This window comes from Heterodontus francisci, chromosome 17 (assembly GCF_036365525.1).
Source record: "Heterodontus francisci isolate sHetFra1 chromosome 17, sHetFra1.hap1, whole genome shotgun sequence".
Classification (NCBI taxonomy): domain Eukaryota; kingdom Metazoa; phylum Chordata; class Chondrichthyes; order Heterodontiformes; family Heterodontidae; genus Heterodontus; species Heterodontus francisci.
Window position 1 is genome coordinate 67,475,119 of NC_090387.1, and position 25,023 is coordinate 67,500,141.

General features: G+C 41.5%; 1 protein-coding gene across 2 annotated transcripts in view; it reads left to right on the forward strand.

Moving 5' to 3' along the window:
* The first annotated feature begins 13,210 nt into the window (after window positions 1-13,210).
* Window positions 13,211-25,023, forward strand: part of LOC137379001 (plasmolipin-like) — a 30,640-nt gene continuing 18,827 nt past the window's right edge. The window contains exon 1 of one of the 2 annotated variants that reach the window (XM_068049577.1): window positions 13,211-13,500. In XM_068049577.1, coding sequence (XP_067905678.1) covers window positions 13,360-13,500 — 141 coding nt within the window. In that variant the 5' untranslated portion in view covers window positions 13,211-13,359. The remainder of the gene's footprint in view (window positions 13,501-25,023) is intronic. The other variant, XM_068049576.1, reaches the window with a different exon arrangement.

A 25,023-nucleotide genomic window follows, 5' to 3' on the forward strand; every position in this document is an offset into this window, starting at 1 on the left:
TCTTTATTGATGGCGTTTGAAATGAAGTTTAAACTCCTCATTATAATCTGCAGTGTTGATCTGCTTCCAGAGACAATTTTTGATGAGGTTAAAACTCCAGGAGAAATTTACCATGCTCAGCACCATTCCAACAACTTCCACCTGTATATCATCTTTTAATGTTGTAAACTGACCCAAGATGCTTCACTTGGAATACAATTACCTGAGCAGGAGTTCAAGAATTGGGAGAGAAGAAAAAAGGTTGATTCCAAGGGTGTGGACCCCTTTTCTTCCACGGTGTTCCAACAAGGAGCCTCCAGCACAAGTACCCACCCATACCCACTACCGTCTGAACACAGTGCTGGCAGGGTGGAAAGTCACAGCTATGTTTTTATCTGCAGAAAATGGTGCCGTCCTCATGAAAATTATTTCCTCAGCTTAGAAGTCCTGCTTCGTAAGCTGTTGCCTTCTTTAACCCTCTGAACCATTTCCAGATTTGTCCGGGCCCCCCTCAACTCCTGTTGACAAAACTCATCTGGTTTTGGTGTCAAAAGCACATTTAATTTTTTTCATTCTGATACTTAACCAATCAACCTTTATTGCAAGGATTCTTTTTTTTCCTTCAATTCCTTCGGCATATGCTAAGGAAGCATGATGAGCAAATTGTAATTACTTGATTGGAAGCATAGTTGTTTGTCATTTGGTAATTCCTTTTGTTATGGTCCCAAATCACAGCAGCAAAACAGTATAAGGCAAGGGTGGTTTTCTACTTGGTCAGCCTAGGTACTACTTTTTAAACAGGTAGTCTTAACTGTCCATTCACCATAGATGAGCCTGAGCTGATTTAGCTTTGGCCACTAATTGGAACCAGCTACTATCTGAAAGGATCTTTGTTCTGTGACTGCTCTGGTGCTTAGCAATAACTCATCTTCAGGACACCCAGCTGGCCATCTTTAATTTGTAAACCAATGCAGTGTGTGTGTTAGGATACAACAGCCAAGCTTGATGGCGTCTCCAGTCAGAATTGACACCCTTCCTCTTTACACAGTACTGCAGGAGTCTCTGGATAGGAGACAGAAGTTAGAGCCCTGACTGACATTTCTTTCCTGAACCCAGGGGACAGTGATGCCAGAATTGGAGCACTCCAATAGTCCCCTGCCCAAAAGCAGGTGACTCAGCACAGACTAAGAATCAAATTTGTGACCCAATGGCTCAGTTTTTACATACAACATGTAACCGAATCAGTGGGGGAAGTGTGTCACGGTAGTTTGAGTGAAATTGTCTTCCAACTGTAAAAGTAATTAATTTGAAATTATTTCAGTGAATTGTTTACTTTGAATGTTTTACTTAAGTCAATCACATCTATGAAAAAAAAATTCTAGAAAGGTTCGTTTCCCCCACCTTTAGCCTGACAGGTTATGAAGAGGTAGCTGTCTTTGATTTACTGTATCACAGTGCAATCTGTGTGATTAAAGAGTCAGTGGCTGGAATTTCATGAGGAGGCAATGACCCAGTCCACTTTTGTGGCTAAGGCAATTAATCGTGGCTTCCGCTCTCATGAGGCAGGATGCCCCGCCTCCAAGAGCTGCTGGTCAGAAGTCCGGCGGCTCTTCAGTCTGAGCAGCACCACCGGGACTCTAGCAGGCCCCAGACCCAGCCAGCAATGGAGCCAGAGAAAAAGCTAAGTGTTCCTGGCAAACCCTGACTCCAATCAGCCAGGCCTTGGCAAGGGGGAGGTGGGTCGATCAAGAGGGTGTTCCAGCAGGGGCGGCACTCCGTGGGGCACAGGATGCCGATCAGGAGGGCTCCCTCAGCCTACAAGCAGTTCGCCTGATCTTACCAGGTGGTCACCCCAACTGAAGTGCCCATCCGCCACTGGTAAAATACCAGCGGTAGTGGGAAGAGGCCCTTAGTTGGCTATTTAAGGGCCTCAAGTGGCCTAAGGGCAGGCTGCCTCTCTTGCCACTGGTAAGATACTAGCAAGGGCGGGTAGATGATGGGCACGGTCCCCACCCCTGCCATCCCAACCGATTTTATGCCCCCTGCCTCCTGGCGCACTCCCAGGGTGGGGCAGGCTTGGGGAGTGTAAAATTCCAGCCATTGGTTTCATTCGTGTTTGTCAAACTTTCAGTTGTTGGGGATAGAAGTTGCCTCATTTGTTACCACGTGCACCTGATTAAACGCGAAGAGGAATTACACAATTTACTGTCAAACTTGTTGAAAATATATTTTCCATGGAGGTTTCCATTTTAGTATGGTGAAACTGACCTTTCTAACTTATTTTGCAAGGTTTTTCCCAATACGTAAATCAGACAGTAAATCATGCAAATTTAAACATCACCCTACTGAAAAGCTCAATGCCTTAGTCGTGACCCTGAAGAGGTTTCGATAAACGGCATAATAAATAAGGTGCAGTCAGGACGTTAATGATACTGCTTGATTGAACCATACAAGAAAGAACATACATTTTTTAAATTCATTCATAGGATGTGGGTATCGCTGGCTAGGCCAGCATTTATTGCCCATCGCTAATTGCCCTTGAGAAGTTGGTGGTGAGCCTCTTTCTTGAACCGCTGCAGTCCATGTGGGGTAGGTACACCCATAGTGCTGTTAGGAAAGGAGTTCCAGGATTTTGACCCAGTGACAGTGAAGGAACGGTGATATAATTCCAAGTCAGGATGGTGTGTGAATTGGAGGGGAATTTGCAGGTGGTGGTGTTCCCATGCATCTGCTGCCTTTGTCCTTCTAGGTGGTAGAGGTCGCGGGTGTGGAAGGTGTTGTCGAAGGAACCTTGGTGTGTTGCTGCAGTGCATCTTGTAGATGGTACACACTGCTGTCACTGTGTGTCGGTGGTGGAGGGAGTGAATGTTTGTGGATGGGGTGCCAATCAAGCGGGCTGCTTTGTCCTGGATCATGTCGAGCTTCTTGAGTGTTGTTGGAGCTACACCCATCCAGGCAAGTGGAGAGTATTCCATCACACTCCTGACTTGTGTCGTGTAGATGGTGGACAGGCTTTGGAGAATCAGGAGGTGAATTATTCACCACTGGATTCCTAACCTCTGACCTGCTCTTGTAGCCACAGTATTTGTATGACATTTATGCAGTGCCTGCCATGTCATCAGGGTATACCAATGTACTTTACAGCCAATGAAGTACTTTTAAATTGTATTCACCGGTGTAACATAGGGAAGCACTGCAATCATTTAGAGGTTGGTTGAGGGATAAATATGGGCTAGGACACCAGGAGAACTCCTCTACTGGTCTTCAAGTGGTGCTGTAGGATCTTTTATATCCACATAAGAGGGAAGGTGGGCCCTTGGTTTAATGTCTCATTCAAAAGACTACACCTCTGACAATGCCGTTCTTCCGCAGTAACTGCAGCAAAGTGTCATTATGTGCTCAAGTCTGTGAAGTGGGGCTTGGACCCACAGCCTTCTGACTCAGGTGAGAGAGTTATCACTCAGCTACAGCTGACCCTGAAATCAAGCCATTTATCTGTCTCTAACCTTTGCCAGTTCTGAAGAAAGATCACTGACCTGAAACGTTAACTCTGCTGCCAGACCTGCTGAGTATTTCCAGCATTTCTTGTTTTAATTTCAGATTTCCAGCAGCTACAGTATTTTGCTTTCATTTATCAGTCTCTATTGGTTTATGGCTGGGATTCTGAATCTTTTTGCTTCTGAGACCCCCCTCCTCTGTTATAAAAATTCCACAGACACCCGTGACACGACAATTCAAAAATATCTTCTGAATTTGTTATTGTCTTCAGCTCTTTGCAAAACAAAATGTTTTATTTTATTTCCTTATTCGACACATACCGCACATAGGTGAATAAATGGGATATTTTAGAAATGTTTGTGGATTCATTAAGTTGTGTAGCAAAGGCATTTTCATGCAGCCAACCGATGCATTTGACATTAAATCAATCCATTTTTTGACAGTGCCATTTGACATTGCTAATTTTTCCAGTTCCTTGGCCTTCTCCTGTCCAAACATTTCCCATATAATTTCAGTGGCACGAGACATTATCAGCAACTGGATGCAATTTTTTTGCTTTGGTAGTTATCTTTTTACTCTTTCATGGAATGTGGGCGTCACTGGCGAGGCCAGCATTTGTTGCCCTAATTGCCCTTGACAACTGTGTGTCTTTCTAGGCCATTTCAGAGGACAGTTAAGAGTCGACCACATTGCTGTGGCTCTGGAATCACCTGTAGGCCAGACCAAGTAAGGATGGCAGATTTCCTTCCCTAAAAGGCATTAGTGAACAGGTGGGGTTTTATGACAATCAATGATAGATTCATAGTACCATTACTGAGACATTCAATTCTGGATTTTTATTAATTAACTGAGTTTATTAATTAACTGAATTTAAATTCCACCAGCTACTGTGGGCTTGTGCCTCTGGATTACTAGTTCAGTGACATTACCACTATGCCACTGTCTGTGCCACTATGTAGGATAAGACGACAAGCATTTATCAGTGGTAGTTGTGGATTTCATTGTAGCTTTTTACTACCAACCAGTTCCTTAGCCTTTCGCTCAAAAAACATTGTTTGTTCTTATATGTTTCATGCTTGGTAATTAAATGTCTCTGTAATGTGGAGGGTTTTTAAGATTCTTTGGACAGTACTTGTCATTGAGTCATTTACAGCACAGGAAGGACGCCATTCGGCCCATCAAGTCCAGGCCTGGTCTCTGCGGAGCTATGCTGTCAGTTGCACTCCCCGGCTCGATCCCTGTAGCCCTGCAAGTCTATTTCTCCCAAGTGGCCATCCAACTTCCTCTTGAAGTTAGTGATTGTCTCTGGTTCCACCACCCCTGTAGGCAACGAGTTCCAGGTCATTACCACCCGCTGGGTAAAAAAGTTCTTCCTCATATTCCCCCTGCATCCTTTGCCCAAAACATTCAATCTGTATCCCCTAGTCCTTGCACCATTTGTTAATGGGAACAGTTTTCCTTGACTAACTTAGCTAAGCCTGTCATAATCTTGTACACTTATATTAAATCTCCCCTCAAACTCCTTTGTTCTAAGGAGAACAAATCCAACTTTTCCAACCTAACCTTGTAACTAAAATCCTCCATCCCTGGAACCATTCTAGTAAATCTCCTCTGCACCTTTTCAGGGACCCTTACATCCTTCCTGAAGTGTGGTGACCGGAACTGGAACCAGAGCTTTATAAAGGTTCAAGCATAACTTACTTGCTTTTGTACTCAATGCCTCAATTTATGAATCCCAAGATCCCATATGCTTTACTAACCACTCTCTCAATATGTCCTGCCACCTTCAAAGATCTATGCACATGCACACCCAGGTCCCTCTGTTCCTGCACACTCTTTAGAACTGTACCATTAAGTATCTATTGCCTCTCCCCATTCCTTCTGCCAAAATGCATTACCTCACATTTGTCAGTATCAAATTCCATCTGCCACCTCTCTGCCCATTCTGCTAGCCTATCTTTGTCCTGTTGATATCATATCATCATCACAGTTTGCTGCACCTCCAAGTTTGGTGTTGTCCACAAATTTTGAGATTCTACTCTGTATTCCAAGATCCAAGTCATTTATATGTATCAAAAAAGCAGTGGTGCCAGCACTGACCCTTGGGGAACACCATTGTCTACCATCCTCCAGTCTGAAAAACAACCATTTACTACGACTTGCTGCTTTCTGTTCATAAGCCAATTTTAAAAAATCCAATTGGACACTGACCCTCCTATTCCATGAGCTTCAATTTTGTTAACCAGCCTTTTATGCGGTACCTTTTCAAATGCTTTCTTAAAATCCATATAAACAACATCCACCCTTCATCAACCTTCTCTGTTACTTCATCAAAAAATTCAATTAGATTTGTCAAGCACGATCTGCCTTTTACAAATCCATAATAAAAATAGAAAATGCTGGAAATACTCAGCAGGTCTGGCAGCAGCTGTGGAGAGAGAAACAGAGTTAACGTTTCAGGTCTGTGACCAGATGCTGCCAGACCTGCTGAGTATTTCAAACACTTTTTGTTTTTATTTCAGATTTCCAGCATCCGCAGTATTTTACTTTTACAAATCCATGCTGTCAATCCTTAATTAACTTGAACCTCTCTAAGTGTCCGTTGATATATTCCCTGATTATAGTTTCTAAAATCTTACCCACTACTGATGTTAAACTAACTGGCCTGTAGTTGCTAGGATTGTCCTTACACCCTTTCTTGAATTAGGGTGTCACATTTCCCACTCTCCAATCCTGTGGCACCTCCCCCATATCCAGGGAAGATTGGAAGATTATGGCAAACACTTCCGCTGTCTCCATCCCCACGTCCTTTAGCAACCTGGGATGCAAACCATCTGGATCAGGTGACTTAGCTACTCTAAGCATAGCCAACCTTTTTAGTACCTCCCCCATCGCAATTTTTATCCTATCCATTGCCTCTACTCTCTCTGCTTCTACCGATATTTTGTCATCCTCCATTTCCTTAGTGAACACTCATACAAAGTACTCATTAAGTATATTAGCCTTGCCCTGCACCTACCTCTCAGCATATATTTCCCTCTTTGTCCCTAATGGGCCTCACTCCTCCTCTTACTATTTGCGTACTATTTATATGCTGGTAGAAGATCTTTGGGTTCCTTTTTATGTTGACTGCCGTTCTACTTTCATATTCTCTCTTTTCCAGTCTTATTTTCCTCTTCACCTCCCCTCTCAGCTTTTTGTATGTGGCCTGGTTCTCACTTGATGAGCTCATCTGACATGCATCATCACCTCTATCTCCCTCATCAACCAAGGAGCCCTGTTCTTGGTTCCCCTACCTTTCACCCATGTTGGAATGTTCCTAGCCTGTACCTGAAGCATCTCTTCTTTGAAGCTAACCCTTTGTTCCAAAACAGCTCTTACTGCCGGTCTTTGGTTCCATTCTACCGTGGCGAGATCCCTTCTCATTGAATTGAAATTAACCCTCTTCCAATCTAGACATTCTACCTTATTTTGTTCCTTGTTTTTCTGCATTACTAGTCTAAACCTAATGATCCCTCTTAACCAAGTGCTCCCCAATAGGCACTTGGCCCACCTCATTTCCCAATACCAGATCCAGCAACACCTCTTTCTAGTTGGGCTGAGAACATACTGATCAAGGAAATTATCCTGAACACATTTTAGAAATTCCACCCCCTCCTTACCCTTTGCTCTAAAATAATCCCAATCGATATTGGGTAATTAAAGTCCCCATATATTGCCACTCTATTACTATTGCACATGTCTGTGATTTCCCTGCAGAATTGCTCCTCAATCTCTCTTTCTCACTATTTGGAGGCCTATAGAATACCCCTAGTCGCATGATTATATCCTTTTTGCTCCTCAACTCTAACCAAATGGATTCTGTCCTTGCCCTTCAAGGATCTCTTCCCTTTCCAGCATTGCAATGCCTTCCCTAATCAGGACGGCTACCCCACCTCATTTTTTTCCTTCTCTATCTTTTCTGACACTTTATATCCTTGTATATTAAGCACCCAGTCCTCACCGTTTTTAAACTATGTTTCCATTATTGCCACTACATCATATTCCTGTACTGCCATTTGTACTTGCAGCTCATCAACCTTATTCACCACTCTTTGTGCGTTTACACACGTGCATTGTAATCCTCTCTTTGCATTCCTCATAGTCCTTCTCAGCCCACTCCCATCTAATACTGAACTACTCCATTCTTGAGTATTGTTTAACACTCTCACTCTGACCCCACCTAATACTTTGCTATTTCCTACTCTAGTGCTATCTGTCTCTTCCAACTCTTTATGTACCTTCGTGTTCCTCTCTTGTATTATCTCCTGGTTCTCACACCCCTGCCAAGTTAGTTTGCAGATGACACTAAGATGAGTGGCAGAGCAAAGTGTGCAGATGACTGTGAAACTATGCAGAGGAACATAGATACATTGAGTGAGTGGGCAAATGTCTGGCAGATGGAATACAATGTTAATAAATGTGAAGTCATTCATTTCGGTAGGAGTAACAGGAAAAAGGATTATTACTTGAATGGTAAAAAGTTGCAGCATGCTGCGATGCAGAGGGACCTAGGTGTCCTTGTGCATGAATCGCAGAAGGTTAGTCTGCAGGTACAGCAAGTAATTAGGAAGGCAAATGGAATTTTGTCCTTCATTGCTAAAGGGATTGAGTTTAAAAGCAGAGAGGTTATGTTGCAGCTGTATAAGGTACTGGTGAGGCCGCACCTGGAGTACTGTGTGCAGTTTTGGTCTCCTTACTTGAGAAAGGATATACTGGCACTGGAGAGGGTGCAGAGGAGGTTCACTAGGTTGATTCCGGAGTTGAGGGGGTTGGCTTATGAGGAGAGACTGAGTAGATTGGGATTATATTCATTGGAGTTCAGAAGAATGAAGGGGGATCTTATAGAAACATATAAAATTATGAAGGGAATAGATCAGATACAAGTAGAGAGGATGTTTCCACTGGCAGGTGAAGCTAGAACAAGAGGGCATAGCCTCAAGATTAGAGGGAGCAGGTTTAGGACTGAATTAAAAAGGAACTTCTTCACCCAGAGGGTTGTTAATCTATGGAATTCCTTGCCCAGTGAAGTAGTTGATGCTTCTTCAGTAAACGTCTTTAAAGCTAAGGTAGATATCTTTTTGGACAATAAAGGAATTAAGGGATACGTTGGGAGCACGGGTAAGTGGATCTGAATCCACGAAAAGATCAGCCATGATCTTATTGAATGGCGGAGCAGGCTCGAGGGGCCAGACGGCCTACTCCTGCTCCTAGTTCTTATGAAACCCTCACCAATAGCACTAGCAAATCATCCCACAATAAATTTGTCCCACCTCTGTTCAGGTGCAACCTGTCTGACCTGTACAGGTCCTAACTTCTCCAGAACTAGTCCCAGTGCTCCAGGAATCTAAAGCCCTCCATCCTGCACCATCTTTCTAGCCACGTATTCATATGCACGATCCTTCTATTTCTATACTCGCTTGCGCGTGGTACTGGAAGTAATCTGGAGATTACTACTTTTGAGTCCTGCTTGCTAATTTCTTACCTAGTTCTTTCTGCAGGACCACATCCCTCTTCCTACCTATGTCATTGGTACCAATGTGGACCATGACTGCTGGCTGTTCACCCTCCCCCCTCAGGGTGCTCTACAGCCGTTCGGTGACATCCTGGACCCTGGCACCAGGGAGGCAACACACCATCCTGGACTCATGTCTGCAGCCACAGAAGTGCCTGTCTGTTCCCCTGACTATCAAATCTCCTATCACTATCGCTCGTTCAGTCTTCCTTGTATCCCCCTGTACAGCTGAGCCACCTGTGGTGCCATGGCCTTGGCTCTGGCTGCACTCCCCAGATGAACCATCACTTTCCTTGGTATTCAGAACTGAATACCTGTTGGAGAGTGAGACGCACTCAGGGTTTTCCTGCACTACCTGCCTGTTCCTCTTTGACTGCCTGGTGGTCACCCATTCCTTCTCTCCCTGCAAACTGTTGAGCTGTGGGGTGATCAAAGTATACCCTGTGGGTCTGGTATATCTCTGCTTTCTGTATAAATAAAACCAAAATTCAAGTAGCTGTCTTCATATTTCCTTAATTTTGCAGGATTAATGGTAGATTTGTGTTTTTTACACACATCGCCACTTCCTCAGTGTTCTTCAGCCCTTGCGGTTAAACTTGATGAAGGAAATTTTGTATCACTGCTCCATGGGTTTTATTGTTTTGAAGATAATGGTCATATTAAAAGTTCTCCATGTCTGGTATTTGTTGTGTGTGTTTACAATTTTTTTTTTGTTCTTTGCAATTTATCTTGGTCCCACTGAAATAGCTCTATTAAACCTTTCGTAAAGAAGAATCTGTAAGTCCTAAATTTGCATCATGTGCCCATTTCGGCCCAAGGACTGCTCCACCCCATCAACCATTTGCTTAAATAAAAACAAGAAATGCTGGAAATGCTCAGCAGGTCTGGCAGCATCTGTGGAGAGAGAAGCAGAGTTAACGTTTCAGGTCTGTGACCCTTCACCATTTGCTTAACTGGAAATGAACCAGAAGCAACAAGTGCAGTGCTCACTGCAGGCTCGTCATGAGCACACTCGGTCTGACTGGACTTAAATTCCAGGTCCATGTCCTCCATTTTGAAAACAGAACTTCTGTCTTATTTCGATGCCTCACCCCAAAATGACAGAGAAAGCCAATGACTTGAATTAACAGTACTAGTACTGGTGGAGTAGGTGGGCACATGAGAGAAATGAAGGAATTAACAGGTCCGAAGCAACTTTACCTAGCTGACTACATTGGCAGAAAACATTTAGTGATAAAGCCAGCCCCTTTCTTTCCTCCTCCTCAACTCCTTTACAAATAGCCGGCAGTATTGATTCAGTATTGAGTGCCCAGACTAAGCCTATCCATCCGTCAGAGAAGTTCATGGCCATGAATATAAAGCTCCACAGTCTGAGGTATGTGGAAAATCATGATAATGCCTTAAGCTATTTTATTCATTCAGATTGAAGAAGCGGGTCCCACTGATTGGCATCCTTACAGCTACGAAAGATGATGGACACTGTTATGACTGAGGTGGGAGGAGTGCACTGTCTTTTCTAGTTCCCCTTCTCCACAGGTCACAACATATATTTAAATGTTCACCCAGCTACCGATACAGTCAATCATGTACTCTACTTTTTATCCCAGAATAAAATACATCAACCAGATTTCTTTAATAAACAACAAAATTATCAGTTTATTATAAAATAAGACATAACCAGTAATGAGGCAAAGCATTAACACACAGAGTGAAATATGAAAGTTCCCTTTTACCTTAGCCCGCACACACACACACCAGTTAACCAGAAAATAGAGATTCTCTCTTTAGAGCTCTGTTACAAAAACAAAGACAAAAAAGAATACTTTGGTCAAATACTTGCTAATTCTTGAAGAAAAAAAGAGAAGATATGGAAAGATGTCAGTTGTCCCTTTTTGGGTTGGCGTCCCAACTACGCATAGACAGCTGTCACTGGGATCTCTACAACAGCTCTTTTCAGGCGATGTTGAAGATCAGTTTAGCAGGCCTTCCGGGAGAAATGTGGCAACAGGGGTTTCTGGCAGGCTTTAAGGAGAAATGCAGCATCAGTTTCTGTATTTCTTACACTTGGTTCTCAGAAAGTTCTCAAAGAGATCGAAAAGGGTGCTGATGGTGACTGCTCTCTTGGCTGGTTTTCTCCAACTGCCTTCAAAACAGTTCACACCCCAACACACTGTCCAAAGTGAAACCCAAAACAATATCTCAAGAGTCAAGCCACCTGACCCCTATAAATCGTGACCAGTCACTTCTCTGTAAACATCTCCCCCAAGTCAAAAAGCCCCCGCTCGGTATTTACCGAAGACAGATGACTTCTAGTAAATGTTGCTTTCAAACAAGACCTCTCAGTGTTCTTTCAATGACCCTAGTGAAAAAACATCCATGGAATCCTTTTCAGTTTCCCAAATAAAACAATGTCCATAATTCTAAAATACATGAGTCTGCAAACAAAAAAAAACACTTAAAAAATATAGAAGCACTGTCATAACACCTCCATCCTTGGAGGGATGAAATGCAATTTTCAAATGCGTTTCATTACAAAGAATGGGGAAAAAACAGATGAAAAACATTTTAAAACACATTTTCACACCCATACCCATTCACTCTTTACCTGTAGCCAATTGAGTTCTGCTTTGCACCATCTTTGCACTCAGATAACTCAAATCAAAGTTAAATCCTAGACAAAGCATTTGCAATTACATTATGTTTTCCTGCAATGTGGTTAATCTTTAAGTGATAAGGTTGCAATAGTAAACTCCATTGGAATAGTCTGGCATTCTGGTTTTTGAATTTTTCCACAAAGGCTAGGGAGTTATGAGCACTATATACCCGTGTCTCTCTGTAGTTGTGTGGACATAGACCTCAAAATGCTTAAGAGCTAGTAATAAGCCCAGGGTTTCTTTTTCCACTGTTGAATATCATTTTTGGTGTTGATTTAGCTTTTTGGAAAACTATCCCACTGGCCTTTCTATGCCTGATTCGTCTTGTAACAGGACTGCACCGAGCCCCCCCACCCCCAGGTCACTAGCATCAATTGCTACCTTGAAGGGCTTAGTGAAGTTTGGAGCGGCTGACACCGGTTCATTAATCAAAATGGCTTTCAGCCTCTCAAAAGATGCTTGGCATTCCCCTGACCATACTACTTTTTTTTGTAGCGAATCTGACAGTGGAGCAGCTATAGTACTAAAATTTGGTACAAATTTGTGGTAGAAACCACATATCCATAAAAACCTCATAATTTCTTGTTTAGGGTAGGGAAATACACAAATGCTTGTGCTTTTGCTGTTCTTGGCAACACTTGTCCTTACCCTCCTATATGTCCGAGGTAGGTTACTCTGGCTTTTGCAAATTCACTTTTGGCATGGTTTATCATTAAATCAGCCGATTGTAGTTTTCTAAACAGAGCTTTTAGTTGTTCCAAGTGGTCCTTCCAAGTGTCACTGTATACCAGCACATTGTCAAGGTAAACCATACAGTTAGGAGCACTGGCTACCACTTGGTTCATTAGTCTCTGAAGACTTCTATTATAGACTACAGATGGCACAAACCAGACTGACCCCTGAAATCTTCTCATGGACCACTAATTGAGAACCCCTAGTTCAATGTATTTCTTCATGGGTCATAGACTCCAGTATAACTGCAAAGGCACCAACGTGGGAATAAGGTCCATGCATTGGAAGTGGTGAAACTATATATTTCTGTCTGTGACTAAGGACAACCCCAGTTCTTTAGAAGTCTTTCCCTTTCAATATTAGCTTATCTTTTTACGGCTGTCAATGACGTATATTTGCAACTTTTTTTAAATCCCAGTTCGGGTTGAATTTACCAAAAGGGTAATAAGAGAAAACATTGCATTGGAGCAAGACCTGAGTAATATTGGTTTACAGGATCCCCTGGCAAGGATTTCACTGTCAGTTCAACCAGCGACCTCATAAAGATGGGCAAAATAAAAAGAGGGGAAATAGTGCCGGTGCGTGAACTAAATGACTGGAATTCAACCCAGCAGTTCATATAAAGCACATATCACAAGCCTGAAATGCAGGATGGAAATCGATATCAAGCATCATCTGATCAAACACCATTTGCCGAAAGCAACTGGAACAAAGCAACGATTGGACGGCAAATAACTGACAGGAGGATGGATGTATTTTGTTTAGCAGCCAAATGGTATCAATGTTTAACTCTAGTTAACGCCCTCAGTCGTCACTCAGGCAGGTTTCTGGCGGAGTCACGGGCTGTTATCTCCTCTCCGGACCAGTGAAGAGGATGAAGTTTAGCAGCATTGCGCTGACTTTACTTTCAGAAGTTTGTAGCCGCTGAGCTCCTGTTTCATTATGGCAGAGTTTCCAGGTAAAGTCAACACTCAAACCAGTACGAGGACTCACAGCAACACTGTTAGTCCCAGGTTCTCCCCAATCGGAGTGGATATCTATTTCCTCAAATCCTCCATTGGAATATTGATGATCGTGGAATTAGTAAGTTTACTCATTTCATATCTTGTTTTCCTGTAATTATATATGGTCGTTTTAAAGGGAAATGCTCGCTAAATGTTGATAGCTAGAGTTAACCTTTTGTTTTTATGTATTTTGAATTTCCGTTTATGTTCCTATTGCTGGACAATTTGCCGAATGAGTTCACAATCGTACAGTAACTGGAGTTCAGTATCAAATAACAGTGCGGGAGGGTGTCTCAGTCTGTGGCAAAATTGCATTTTTAAACATTGTTAAAAGTGCTTTTCTCTTGGACAGTTATTGTTAAGTCATAGGAGCAAAAGGTGCTGTAGATAATGCATTGTGGATAGACTAAAGATTTAAAGGAAAGAGCTTTAAATGATCACGTACTGGAATACAGTGAGAGGATAGATCTTACTATATGTAAACAATCCGAACAGGACAATTTCACATGTGAGCAAGCATAAAGTACAACACTCGAGGGAAGCGCTACAACAGTGCATACTCTGTTTGAAACCTGTCTATCCTTCAACAACTCTGAACATAGGTAAATCTTCTCAATACTGAAGCGAAACTGTGCCTCAGGAAGCAGAGACACAGGGATGCAGATTCTACACATTCAGATCAATGGAGGCTGGGGTGGGGTGAGTTCTAAAGCTGTTATAGAAGACCCTTCTACAGATAGTGGTGTGGATTGGGCTGGGATGGGCTTTCCATGTCAGGTGACGGTAGGTATTCCGGACTTGCTGGTCATGAGGAGTTCTGAAGATTTTAAAAGAAAATGGCAAGGTGGAGGGATCCTGTGAGGGAGTTCCAGAGGGCAGAGGTGCAATGGCTACAAAAGCAATCTCCAGTGTTTCAGCGACATGTGCAAGAAGTAAGCAGCACCTGGTATCAGGGAAGTGGATGGTGCATGCTGGGTCATCTGGTTGGAGGAGATAGCTAAATTAGGTGAGGCCTTGACGTCACTAAGGCTGAGTTATCATTTCACGTAGATGTAAATAATTCCTTGCTCAAAGAGCAGAGGCGGAAACTAGGCATGGAGCATTGCACTCATCAATATTTCCAACAGCACCTCATCATTTCTGGATACAGTTTTTCTAATGTAATTAGGGTTCAGATAGATAAATAACAGGAACATTACACCACATTAGAAAGAGACATAGATGTATACTCATTTCTTTTCATGGCCCCAGGGTATCCCAAAAACTGCATCCATCCAGTGAATTACTTTTGAAGTGTAGTCATGTTATCTTTGTAGATAAACACAACAGTCAATTTGCACAAAACTCCCACAAACAGCAATGAGATGAATACCTGTTAAAATTTGCAGGGAAAGGACAGGGGAGTGCCCTGTTTGCAGAGAGCCAGCAAAGGCCAGACTGGCTGAATGGCTGCCATTCTATGATTAATCAGTGTTTTTTGGTTTTAAGGGGTAAGTATTGGAACTAGAAGAACTCCCTACTCTTCAAAAAGTGCCAAGGAATCTTTTACCTCCACCCAAGACGGCCTCCAAATTATTGTCTCATCCAAAAGGCAACACCTCTAACTATACAACATTCCCTCATTACTGCACTGAATTGTAAACTTAGATTATATACTAAAGTCTTACAGTGGAGTTTTAATCAATGACCTTTGACTCTGGGGCAAGAGTACCAATAATTAAGTGAGCTGTGGATCTGTTAAAGGTAGTGCAAGATTTATTAAGCGAGTACTTCATATCCATTTTCACAGTGGAGGAAAGGTTAAAATCCAGTGATAGGGAAATTAAGGATAGGTCAAGAGAAAATATTGGATTCAATACAAGCTTTTTTTTAAAAAAGGCATTAGAAAAAATAATGGGACTTAGGATAGATAAATCTCCAGGACCTGATTATTTCCACCCCAGAATGTTGAAAAGGAATAAGTGAGGAAATTGCAGATGCTTTAGTCATGATCTTCAATAACTCTTGATTCAGGAATTGCCCCCATGGATTGGAAAATTACCAATGCCACTTCATTTCTTTAAAGAAGAGTGGGAGAGAGAAACCAGATAAATATAGGCCTGTCAGTTTATCATCAGTAGTGGAGAAGCTACTAGAATCTGTCATTACGGATACAGTGACTGAGCGATTAGCTCATATTTGTTCAATCTGAGAGAACCAGCATGGCTTTAAGGATATGTCATGTCTAGTTGAATTTTTTGAGGAGATCACTAATACAGTGGATAAGGGAGTGTCTATGGATGCTATTTATATGGACTTCCAGAAGGAATTCTTCGGGTTCCACATGAAATTAACAAAAAATGAGATTGCTTAGAATTGGAGGTTGCCTTTTGACTTGGGTTGGAAATTGTTTGGGAGGTTGGAGACAGAGAGTAGAAATAACAGGTATATATGCTGGTTCCATGTGACAAGTAGCGTTTGTGCCCCAGGGATCTATTCTGGAGCCTCACCCTTCCACCATATTTATTAATGACTTGGATAAAGCAATACAGAGTTGTATATTCAAATTTACAGATGACACTAAATTAGGAGGGACATTAAATAGTGCAGATGGAGACAAACAGATTAAGTGAATAGGAAAAACTATGGAAAATGGAGTTCAATGTGGGCAAGAATGAGGTTATCTGTTTCGGACTCAAGATAAATTGGAGTATTTACTAAATGTCCGAATCTAGTAACTGTGGAGGAGCAAATCTTTGGGAGTCTAAGTATGCAAGTAATTAAAAGCTAGTGTGCAGATACAAAAAGCAATCAAAGCTAGTGGAAAGTTTAAGATGAGTTTGGAGTGCATGTACATAAATGAATGGAGTGTAGTAAATAAGGTTGGTGGGCTGCAGTCCCAAGTTGTCATGTTGAACTATGAAATAGTGGCAATAATGGAAACCTAGTTCAAAGAAGGGGAGGATTGGGAACTTAATATTCCTGGCTACAAGTTTTTCAGGAAAAAAAAGTGTCTGTCTCGGAAGGGGGGAGGGGTGGGAGGGTGGGGGAGCATAGTGGCAGTATAGATTAAAGAAACTAATATAGCACTGGCGAGGGATGATCCAGTTAAGGGGCCAAAGACAGAGTCCTTGGTTAGAATTGAGGAGCTATTACGCTACTGGGTGCATACCATAGACTACCAAAGGAATGAGATAGAGGAGCAACTTAAGACAGTTTCCCTATCGCTGTGTTTTAACCTTTCCTCTACTGTGAATGATGTAAGAACTGCAGAGTAGTGAAAATGGGAGACTTCAGTTATCAACTGGGATACTAACAGTGTAAAGGGCAAAGAGAGGGAGGAATTCCTGAAATGTGTACAAGAGAACTTTCTTGATTAATGTGTTTCTAGCCCAATGAGGAAGGAAGCAGAAATAAAAATGGAAAATGCTGGAATTACTCAGCAGTTCTGGCAGCACCTGTGGAGAGAAACTGAGCTAACATTTTGGGTCGATGACCTTTCATCAGAACTGGAAAAAGTTTAGAGATGTAACAGGTTTTAAGCAAGAAAGGAAGAAGTGCTGGATCTAGTTCTGGGGAATGCAGTGAGCAAGCAGAGCATGTTTCAGTGAGAGAGCATTTGAGGAACAGTTTAATATCAGGTTTAGAATAGTTATGGAAAAGAATGAGGTACAATCGAGCATAAAAATACTTAACTGCAGGAGGGTTAACTTCAGTGAGTTGAAAAGGGAACTGACCCAGGTGGTTTGCAATCAAAAATTGGTCAGATAAGCAGAAGTTGAGCAATGAGAAGCCTTCAAAAAGTAATGGTTCAGGTACAGAGTAGATACATTCCCATGATGGGAAAAGGAAGGGTATCCAAAGCTAGAGTGTCTAGGTTGACTAAAGTACAGAGATTAAAATGAAACAGAAAAAGGAGGCTTATGGTAATTTAAGGTTCATCACACAGTAGAGAACAAGTTGCATATAGAAAGTGCAGAGGATATCTAAAAGGGGGAATAAGAGGACCAGAGAGAGTATAATAATAGATTAGTGGCTAACATAAAATGGAAGCCAAAAGTCTTTTATAAACACACATAGCAAACGGGTAGTCTAAGGAACGTTGGGGCTGATAAGGGACCAAAAATGAGATCTTGTGGAGGCAGAGGGTATGGCTGAGGTACTACCTCATCAGGGAAGAGGATGCTGTCAATATAGCAGTAAAGGAGAGGCAGTGGTGGTATTAGATCAAATAAAGAGGGAGGTACTTAAAATGTTGGCAGTCCTTGAAGTAGAAAAGTCACCCACTCTGGATGGGATTCATCCTAGGTTGCTGAAAGAAATAAGGGTTGAAATTGCAGAGGTCTGGTCAGTCTCTTTTAATCCTTCGATATGAGGACTTGAGGTTTGCAAATGTTATACCCCTGTTCAAAAAGGGAAGAAGGATAAACCTGGCAACTTGAGCCCATTCAGTCTGATGGTGGTGGTGGGGAAATTTTTGGAGACAATAATCCTGGACAGAATTAATTGGCACTTAGAAAAATAAAAGCAAAAGTCAGCATGGATTTGTTAAAGGCAAATTGTGTTTGACTAACTTGATTGAGTTCGTTGATGATGTAGTGGAGAGGGTTGCTGAGAGTAGTGCAGTTGATATGTACATAGACTTTCAAAAGGCATTTGATAAGGTACCACATCAATTTTGTTAGATTTATTTTTAAAGGAGCAGTGCTGTGTAGATATGACATTGGCTAATGGACAGAAAGCAGACAGTAGTGGTGAATGGTTGCTTTTCAGACTGGAATGCAGTATAGGGTAATGTATGCCAGGGGTCGGCATTAGAATCACTGTTGTCTTTAATATATTAATGACCTAAACTTGAGTAAACAGCGCATCATATCAAAGTTTACAGAAGACAAATTCAGGAATGCTGTTAACAGTGAGAAGGATAGAAATGGGCTTAAGGACATAGACTAGTGAAATGGACAAACACATGGTAGATCCAATTTAATGCAGAGAAGTGCGAAGTGATTCCTTTAGGTAGGAAGAATGAGGAGATGCAATATAAACTAAATAGTACAATTTTAAAGAGGTTGCAGTAACAGAGACCTGGGGCTGGCAGGGCAAGTCATGAAGGCTGATTTTTTTTTAAAACTGGCTTTATAAATAGAGGTATAGAGTACAGAAGCAATGAAGTTATGCTAAATCTATGTAAGAAACTGGTTAAACCCTGGGCTGAAGTAATGTTTAATTCTGAGTACTAGATTTAGACAGGATGCCAAGGCCTTGGAGAGGGTGCAGAGGACATTTACTAGAATGATATTAAGGACATGGAACTTCAGTTATGCGGTGAGACTACAGAAACTGGTGGTGTTTTCCTTGGAGCAGAGCAGGTTAAGGAGAGTTTTGGTAGAGGTGTTTAAAATCATGAAGGGTTTTGATAAAGTAATTCAGGAGAAACTGTTTCCATTGGCAGAAGGGTCGGTAATAAAGAACACAGATTTAAGGTAATTGGCAAAAGAACCAGAGGCGACATGAGGATTTTTTTTTTAATGCAGCATGTTGTGATGATCTGGAATGCATTGCTTGAAAGGATAGTGGAAACCTATTCAGTAGTAACTTTCAAAAGGGAATTGGATAAATACTTGAAAGGTAGAAAATCTCAGGACCATGGGGAAAGAACAGGGGTGTGTAGGACTAATTGGATAGCTCTTTCAAAGAGCCAACACTGGTACAATTGGCCAAATGGCCTCCTCTATATCATTCTATGATTCTATAAATGTAGCTTGAGTGGTAATCTGATGTATGGTGTTTAAAATGTTAAAAGGATGTGATTGGGAAGGTACATATATTTCCTCTTGTAGGGAATTAGGAACAGGGGACATAATCTTAAAATTAGTGCTAGGCCATTCAGGAGCAAAATCAGGGCATGCCTTTTCCACACAGTGCCGTAGAAATTTGGAACTCTTTTTTTTTTCCCCTTCCCCTCCCCTCCCCTCTTTCCCCCACCCCAGGGTTCTGGATCCTGAGTCCATTGAAAGTTTCAAGACACAGATTATTTATCAAGGGATTTGGTGCACAAGTAGGTAAATTAAGTCATGGTTCAGATCTGCCATGACCTGACTGGTGAAACAGGCTTGAGCTGCTGAATGGCCTACCCCTGTTCCTAAGGTTCTCATATACCCTAGATACCAATTTTATTCGACTTTCATATTGTTCACTTGATAGTCATTTTTTTGGGAGATCCTTTTTTTATGACTACATTAATTTGCTTATTTTAGTATTCATTTTCAATCCATAAGCCAGCTGACCTGATTTATTGTCATTACTCTGATTGCACTTGCCTGTGTCTGCGTGGGTTTCCTCCGGGTGCTCCGGTTTCCTCCCACATGCCAAAGACTTGCAGGTTGATAGGTAAATTGGCCATTATAAATTGTCACTAGTATAGGTAGGTGGTAGGGAAATATAGGGACAGGTGGGGATGTTTGGTGGGAATATGAGATTAGTGTAGGATTAGTCTAAATGGGTGGTTGATGTTCAGCACAGACTCGGTGGGCCGAAGGGCCTGTTTCAGTGCTGTATCTCTAATCTAATCTAATCTATAATTCTGTGAATCAGCAGATGTACACCTCTTCAAAACTGAGTGCTTGAGACAGCACACCTATATGGTGACTGAGTTAAATACCCAGAGCACAACAGTTGTTCAACAGAAGCTTACGCTTTGGCCTAAATGAGTCAGGATGTAAAATTAAATAGCAGAACTTGTTAGAGTTATCAGTTAACAAAGGTGTGTCATACACCTTTCCTACAGTACACTCCATTCTAGTATGGACTTTGAAACCAGTTGCATAAAGTTCAAAGTAGCACCTTTTGTCTGGAAGCCAGTAAACTTGCTTGCAATGCATACACTGTATTACAAGATAGCCTAAAGCTTCTGCTAAGTAGCTTCGTGTGTACAAGGGCAATAGTTTTATTTGTGAAGAATTTAATCTCTTGTCCTTCTGAGCACACATCAGTTTTGTAATCTTATTTGATGACCAAGAGTGTAGAAAAGAGATCTATTCCCTTGCCCTGGAATATACTACTTTTGTTAACTGCCTTCTGGGAGGTGTAAGCAATGATTCAAAGTTAAAGTAGTTACAGCAGGAAACAGGCCATTCAACCCAACAGATCCATGCCAGCTCCACATGTGTTTCCTCCCACCCCTCTTCATCTAACCCATTAATAAAACCTTATATTCTTTTCTCCCTCATGTGCTTATCTAGCTTCCCCTTTAATGCATCTGTGCTATTTGCATCAACTGCTCCCTGTGGTAATGCGTTCCACATTCTAACCATGATCTGGGTAAAGAAGTTACTTCTGAATTCCCTATTAGATTTATTAGTGACTATCTTACATTTATCGTCCTTCCTTCTGGTCTTGCCTGCAAGTGGAAACATCTTCTCTATGTCTACCCTATCAAACCCATTCACAATTTTGAAAGTCTCCACCATGTCTTCCCAGTCTTAGAGAAAAGAGCCCCAGCCTGTTTAATCTTTCCTGATAGGTATAACCTCTCAGTTCTGGTATCATTCTAATAAATCTGGTATCATTCTTTTGCATCTTCTCCAGTTACTCTACATCTTTTATAATATAGAGATCAGAACTATTCACAGTACAAATGTGGTCTATACCAAGGCTCCAAGATTCTATACAAGTTTAACATTACTTTTCAATTATTCCCTCTAGAAATGGACCCCAGTGCTTCATTTGCTTTTTAATGGCCTAATTAACCTGTGACGCTACTTTTTAGTGATCTGTGTATCTTTACTGACCACCGTCTGCTATCTGTTTTCTGTTTTGTAACCAGCTTGCTATCCATTTTTCTAATTGTCCCTTGACTCCACATGTTCTGATTTTATTTTCGGTTTCTAGTTTTTCTATTACATCTTTGAAGGATTCCATTTTTCCTACCGCAGACAAGTTAATTGGTCCATAGTTCCGTCTATCTCCTTTTTAGATATAGGAATCGCGTTAGCTGCCGCTGTGATTTTTTCTTTTTTCTTTTTAGTTTTTGGGTGATGGCATTTTTTCCTCAGCTGCCCTCATTTCCCAGCAAGCTTTCTTTGTGCTGCATGATGCCATCATGATGGCAGCTCTCCCCCACACCACTGGAGCTACAGCACTCCCAATGTAAACATGCACCTCATGCCACCATTTTTCTCATCGATAGATGCTGCCATTGCTTCACTGCCATGGACGACAACAACTTGCATTTATCATATGCCTTTACAAACTGTACCAAGCTGTTTCACGGGACTGTTATCAAACAAAATTTGACACCGAGCCATATAAAGAGATATTGGGACAGGTGACTAATGGCTTGGTCAAATAGCTTTAAGGAGTGTCTTAAGGAAGGAGGGGCTTAGGGATGGAATTCCAGAACTTAAGGCCTAGACAGTTGAAGACCCAGTGTCAATGTTGAAGCATTGAAAATCAGAAATGTGCAAGAGGTCAGAATTGGAGGACAAGCCTTCTGTGGCCACAGAAAGTAAACAATCACAAAAACTAAAGTTACCATTAAAATGCAGGAATATTTGTGTCGCAACCAGTGCTCTAACACTGCCCTACTACATGGGAGACTTTCGCATTAGAAAAGCGATCGCAGGAAACTGCTCCACTATTTGCTTTTTCCCTGCTCCAGGTCCAAATCAAGACCACAGAGCTACAATTCCCATTGCTAAAAGGGAGAGAATCCAGCTCAACATTTTTGGTTTTAACTAAAGACCCGAAGACAGTTGGGAAGATAACACCAGGAACAGCACTTCATCTTTTGATTTAGGCACTTTACAGCCTTCTGGACTCAACATTGAGTTCAACAATTTCAAACCATGAATCCATTTTGATTTTTTTTTAAACCATGTGCTCGTCTTAAACTTGTTTTTCATGTTTTTGCTTTTGGACAGAGCTGTTCATTATTCTGCCACTAACACTCTCTCTGAATAAGTGCTTTGTCTTTTACTACAATGATTATTACTCCCTTTGTCTTTTATTCCATGACATCTTTGTTATTTAATCTCTCCCGTCCTCTATCATATCACAGTCCTTCCCTTTTGTTCTTCCTCCCCCTCACTTTCAACAGCATAAAACCCATTGTTTCTACATTCCTTCGGTTCTGAAGAAGGGTCCTATCCGACTCGTACGTTAACTCTGTTTCTGTCTCTATGGATGCTGCCAGACATGCTGATTATTTCCAGCACTTTCTGTTTTTATATCATTACAAAAAATGATCTTTATATTAAAGAGTGCCATCCGCCACATAAGCACTTTATTTGGCTCTCGGGATGTGGGTAACACCACAATTATTGGCCAATCCTAGTTCCCTTGGAGCTTCCCATGTCACTTCATTTAGCATTAAAAGTCAGCCATATAGTATGGGATTGGAGTTGCGTATAAGCCAGACCAAGTATGAGATGGCAGGTTGCTTTCTCCATAGTAATCCAGGTGCTTATATAGTTTTTTTTTTTCTGGTGCCAATCCACAAATTATCAGATTTGTTAACTTTTTTGCAGCTTACTGTGAGGGGGAATTTTCCATCTCTGGGTTGTTGGTCTAGTACCATTTCTATTCTACCTATCCATAAATCATCTACATAAAAACTATGTGAAGTGGGTGAGCTGCCTTCATCACACTGCACTGCAAAATTTATTAATTGTGTGAAACACTTTCAAATGTCCATGAAACTGCATTCACGTGTGATCTGAGTAGAGAAAGAATCTGATGTTAAAAGACAATGTCCCGTTAAGAATACAAATTTTAAATACAATGAGGAGAAGGCTCATAAAACCCTACCGATGAGTCTTATTCTGGTATGAGAACAGAAAGTGCTGGAAATACTCAACAGATCTGTAGCGAGAAACTGAGTTAACGTTTCAGGTCTGTGGTCTGAAAGAAACGTTAACTCTGTTTCTCTCTAGTATTTCCGGCACTTTCTGTTCTCATTTTAGAGTTCCAGCATCTGCAGTATTTTGCTGCTGCTCTTATTCTGGTATTTGATGCATTTGAAAGTAAAACAATTGGGTTTAAACTTACCCCCTAAAAATATGAAATTTAATTGAGAAGTGTGAAGAGGTACATTTTAGTAGGATGAATGAGGGGAGGCAATATAAAATAAAGGATACTGTTCTAAATAGGGTGCAGGAACAGATGCACCTAGGGGTATACGTGCACAAATCATTGAAGGTAGTAGGGCAGGTTGAGAAAGTAGTTAAAAAGGCATATGGGATCCTGGGCTTTATAAATGGAGTCATAAGAGTACAAAAGCAAGGAAGTTCTGATAAAGAAGAAAAGAAAGATTTGCATTTATATAATGCCTTTCGTGACCACAAGTTGTCTCAAAGCACTTTACAGCCAATGAAGTACCTTTTGAAGTGTTGTAATATAGGAAACGCAGCAGCCAATTTGTGCACAGCAAGCTTCCACAAACAGCAATGTGATAATGACCAGATAATCTGTTTTTGTGATGTTGATTAGGGATAAATATGGCCAGGACACTGGGGATAGCTCCACTGCTTTTCTTCAAAGTAGTGCCGTGGAATTTTTTATGCCCATCTGAGAGGGCAGACAGGGCTTCGGTTTAATGACTCATCCAAAAGATGGCACCTCAGGCATGCAGCACTCCTTCAGCATTGCACTGGAGTATCAGCCTTGATTTTTGTGCTCCAGTTCTGCAGTGAGATTTGAATCTGAAACCTTCTAATGCAGAGGCAAGAGTGCTACCAACTGAGCCATGAATGACACTAGGATGAATCTTTATAAAACTCTGGTTTGATCTCAGCTGGAGTATTGTGTCCAATTTTGGGTACCACACTTTTGGAAGCATGTGAAGATTTTAGAGAGGGTATAGAAAAGATTTTCAAGAATTTTCCAGGGATGAGGGACTTCACTTACATGGATATATTGGAGAAGCTGGGGTTGTTCTTGAAGAGAAGGTTGAGGGGAGATTTGATGGTGTTCAATATCATGAGGAGTCTAGACAGAATGGATAGAGAAACTGTTCCCATTGGCGGTAGGGTCAAGAACCAGAGGACACTGATTTAAGGTAATTGGCAAAAGAACCAACAGCGAAAAGAGGAAAACTTTTTTACGCAGCGAGTGTTTAGGATCGGGAATACACTGCCTGAGTGTGGTGGAGGCAGATTCAATCGTGGCTTTCAAAAGGGAATTGGATAATTATCTGAAGAGGGAAAATTTACAGGGATATGGGGAAGGGTGGTGTAGTGGGACTAGCTGAATTGCCTCCTTCTGTACTTTAACTATTCTATGATTATGATATGACACTGGTCTCCTTCCAAAATTGAAACTTCTTGGCTGCCACAGAAAATATTATAGACCACACACCAACACAACCTGTTCTCATGACGAGTACGTGATAATTTAGCAGCTTGCTACAGGACTCTAATCATTTTAAAGTTCATCAGTAATGAGATGTGACTTCCCCAAACAACCAGCACAATTAGAAAAACTTGTTAGGTGCATTGCAGAACAAAATCGAGAGCAAGTGGAGAATGAATACAAGAAAAGAGCAGAATGAAATGCACATAGTTGTTCTCTCCCCTTTCCTGAAGGGACAAACTCCTTGCTTGGGTATAGTGCCCTCTACTACTTC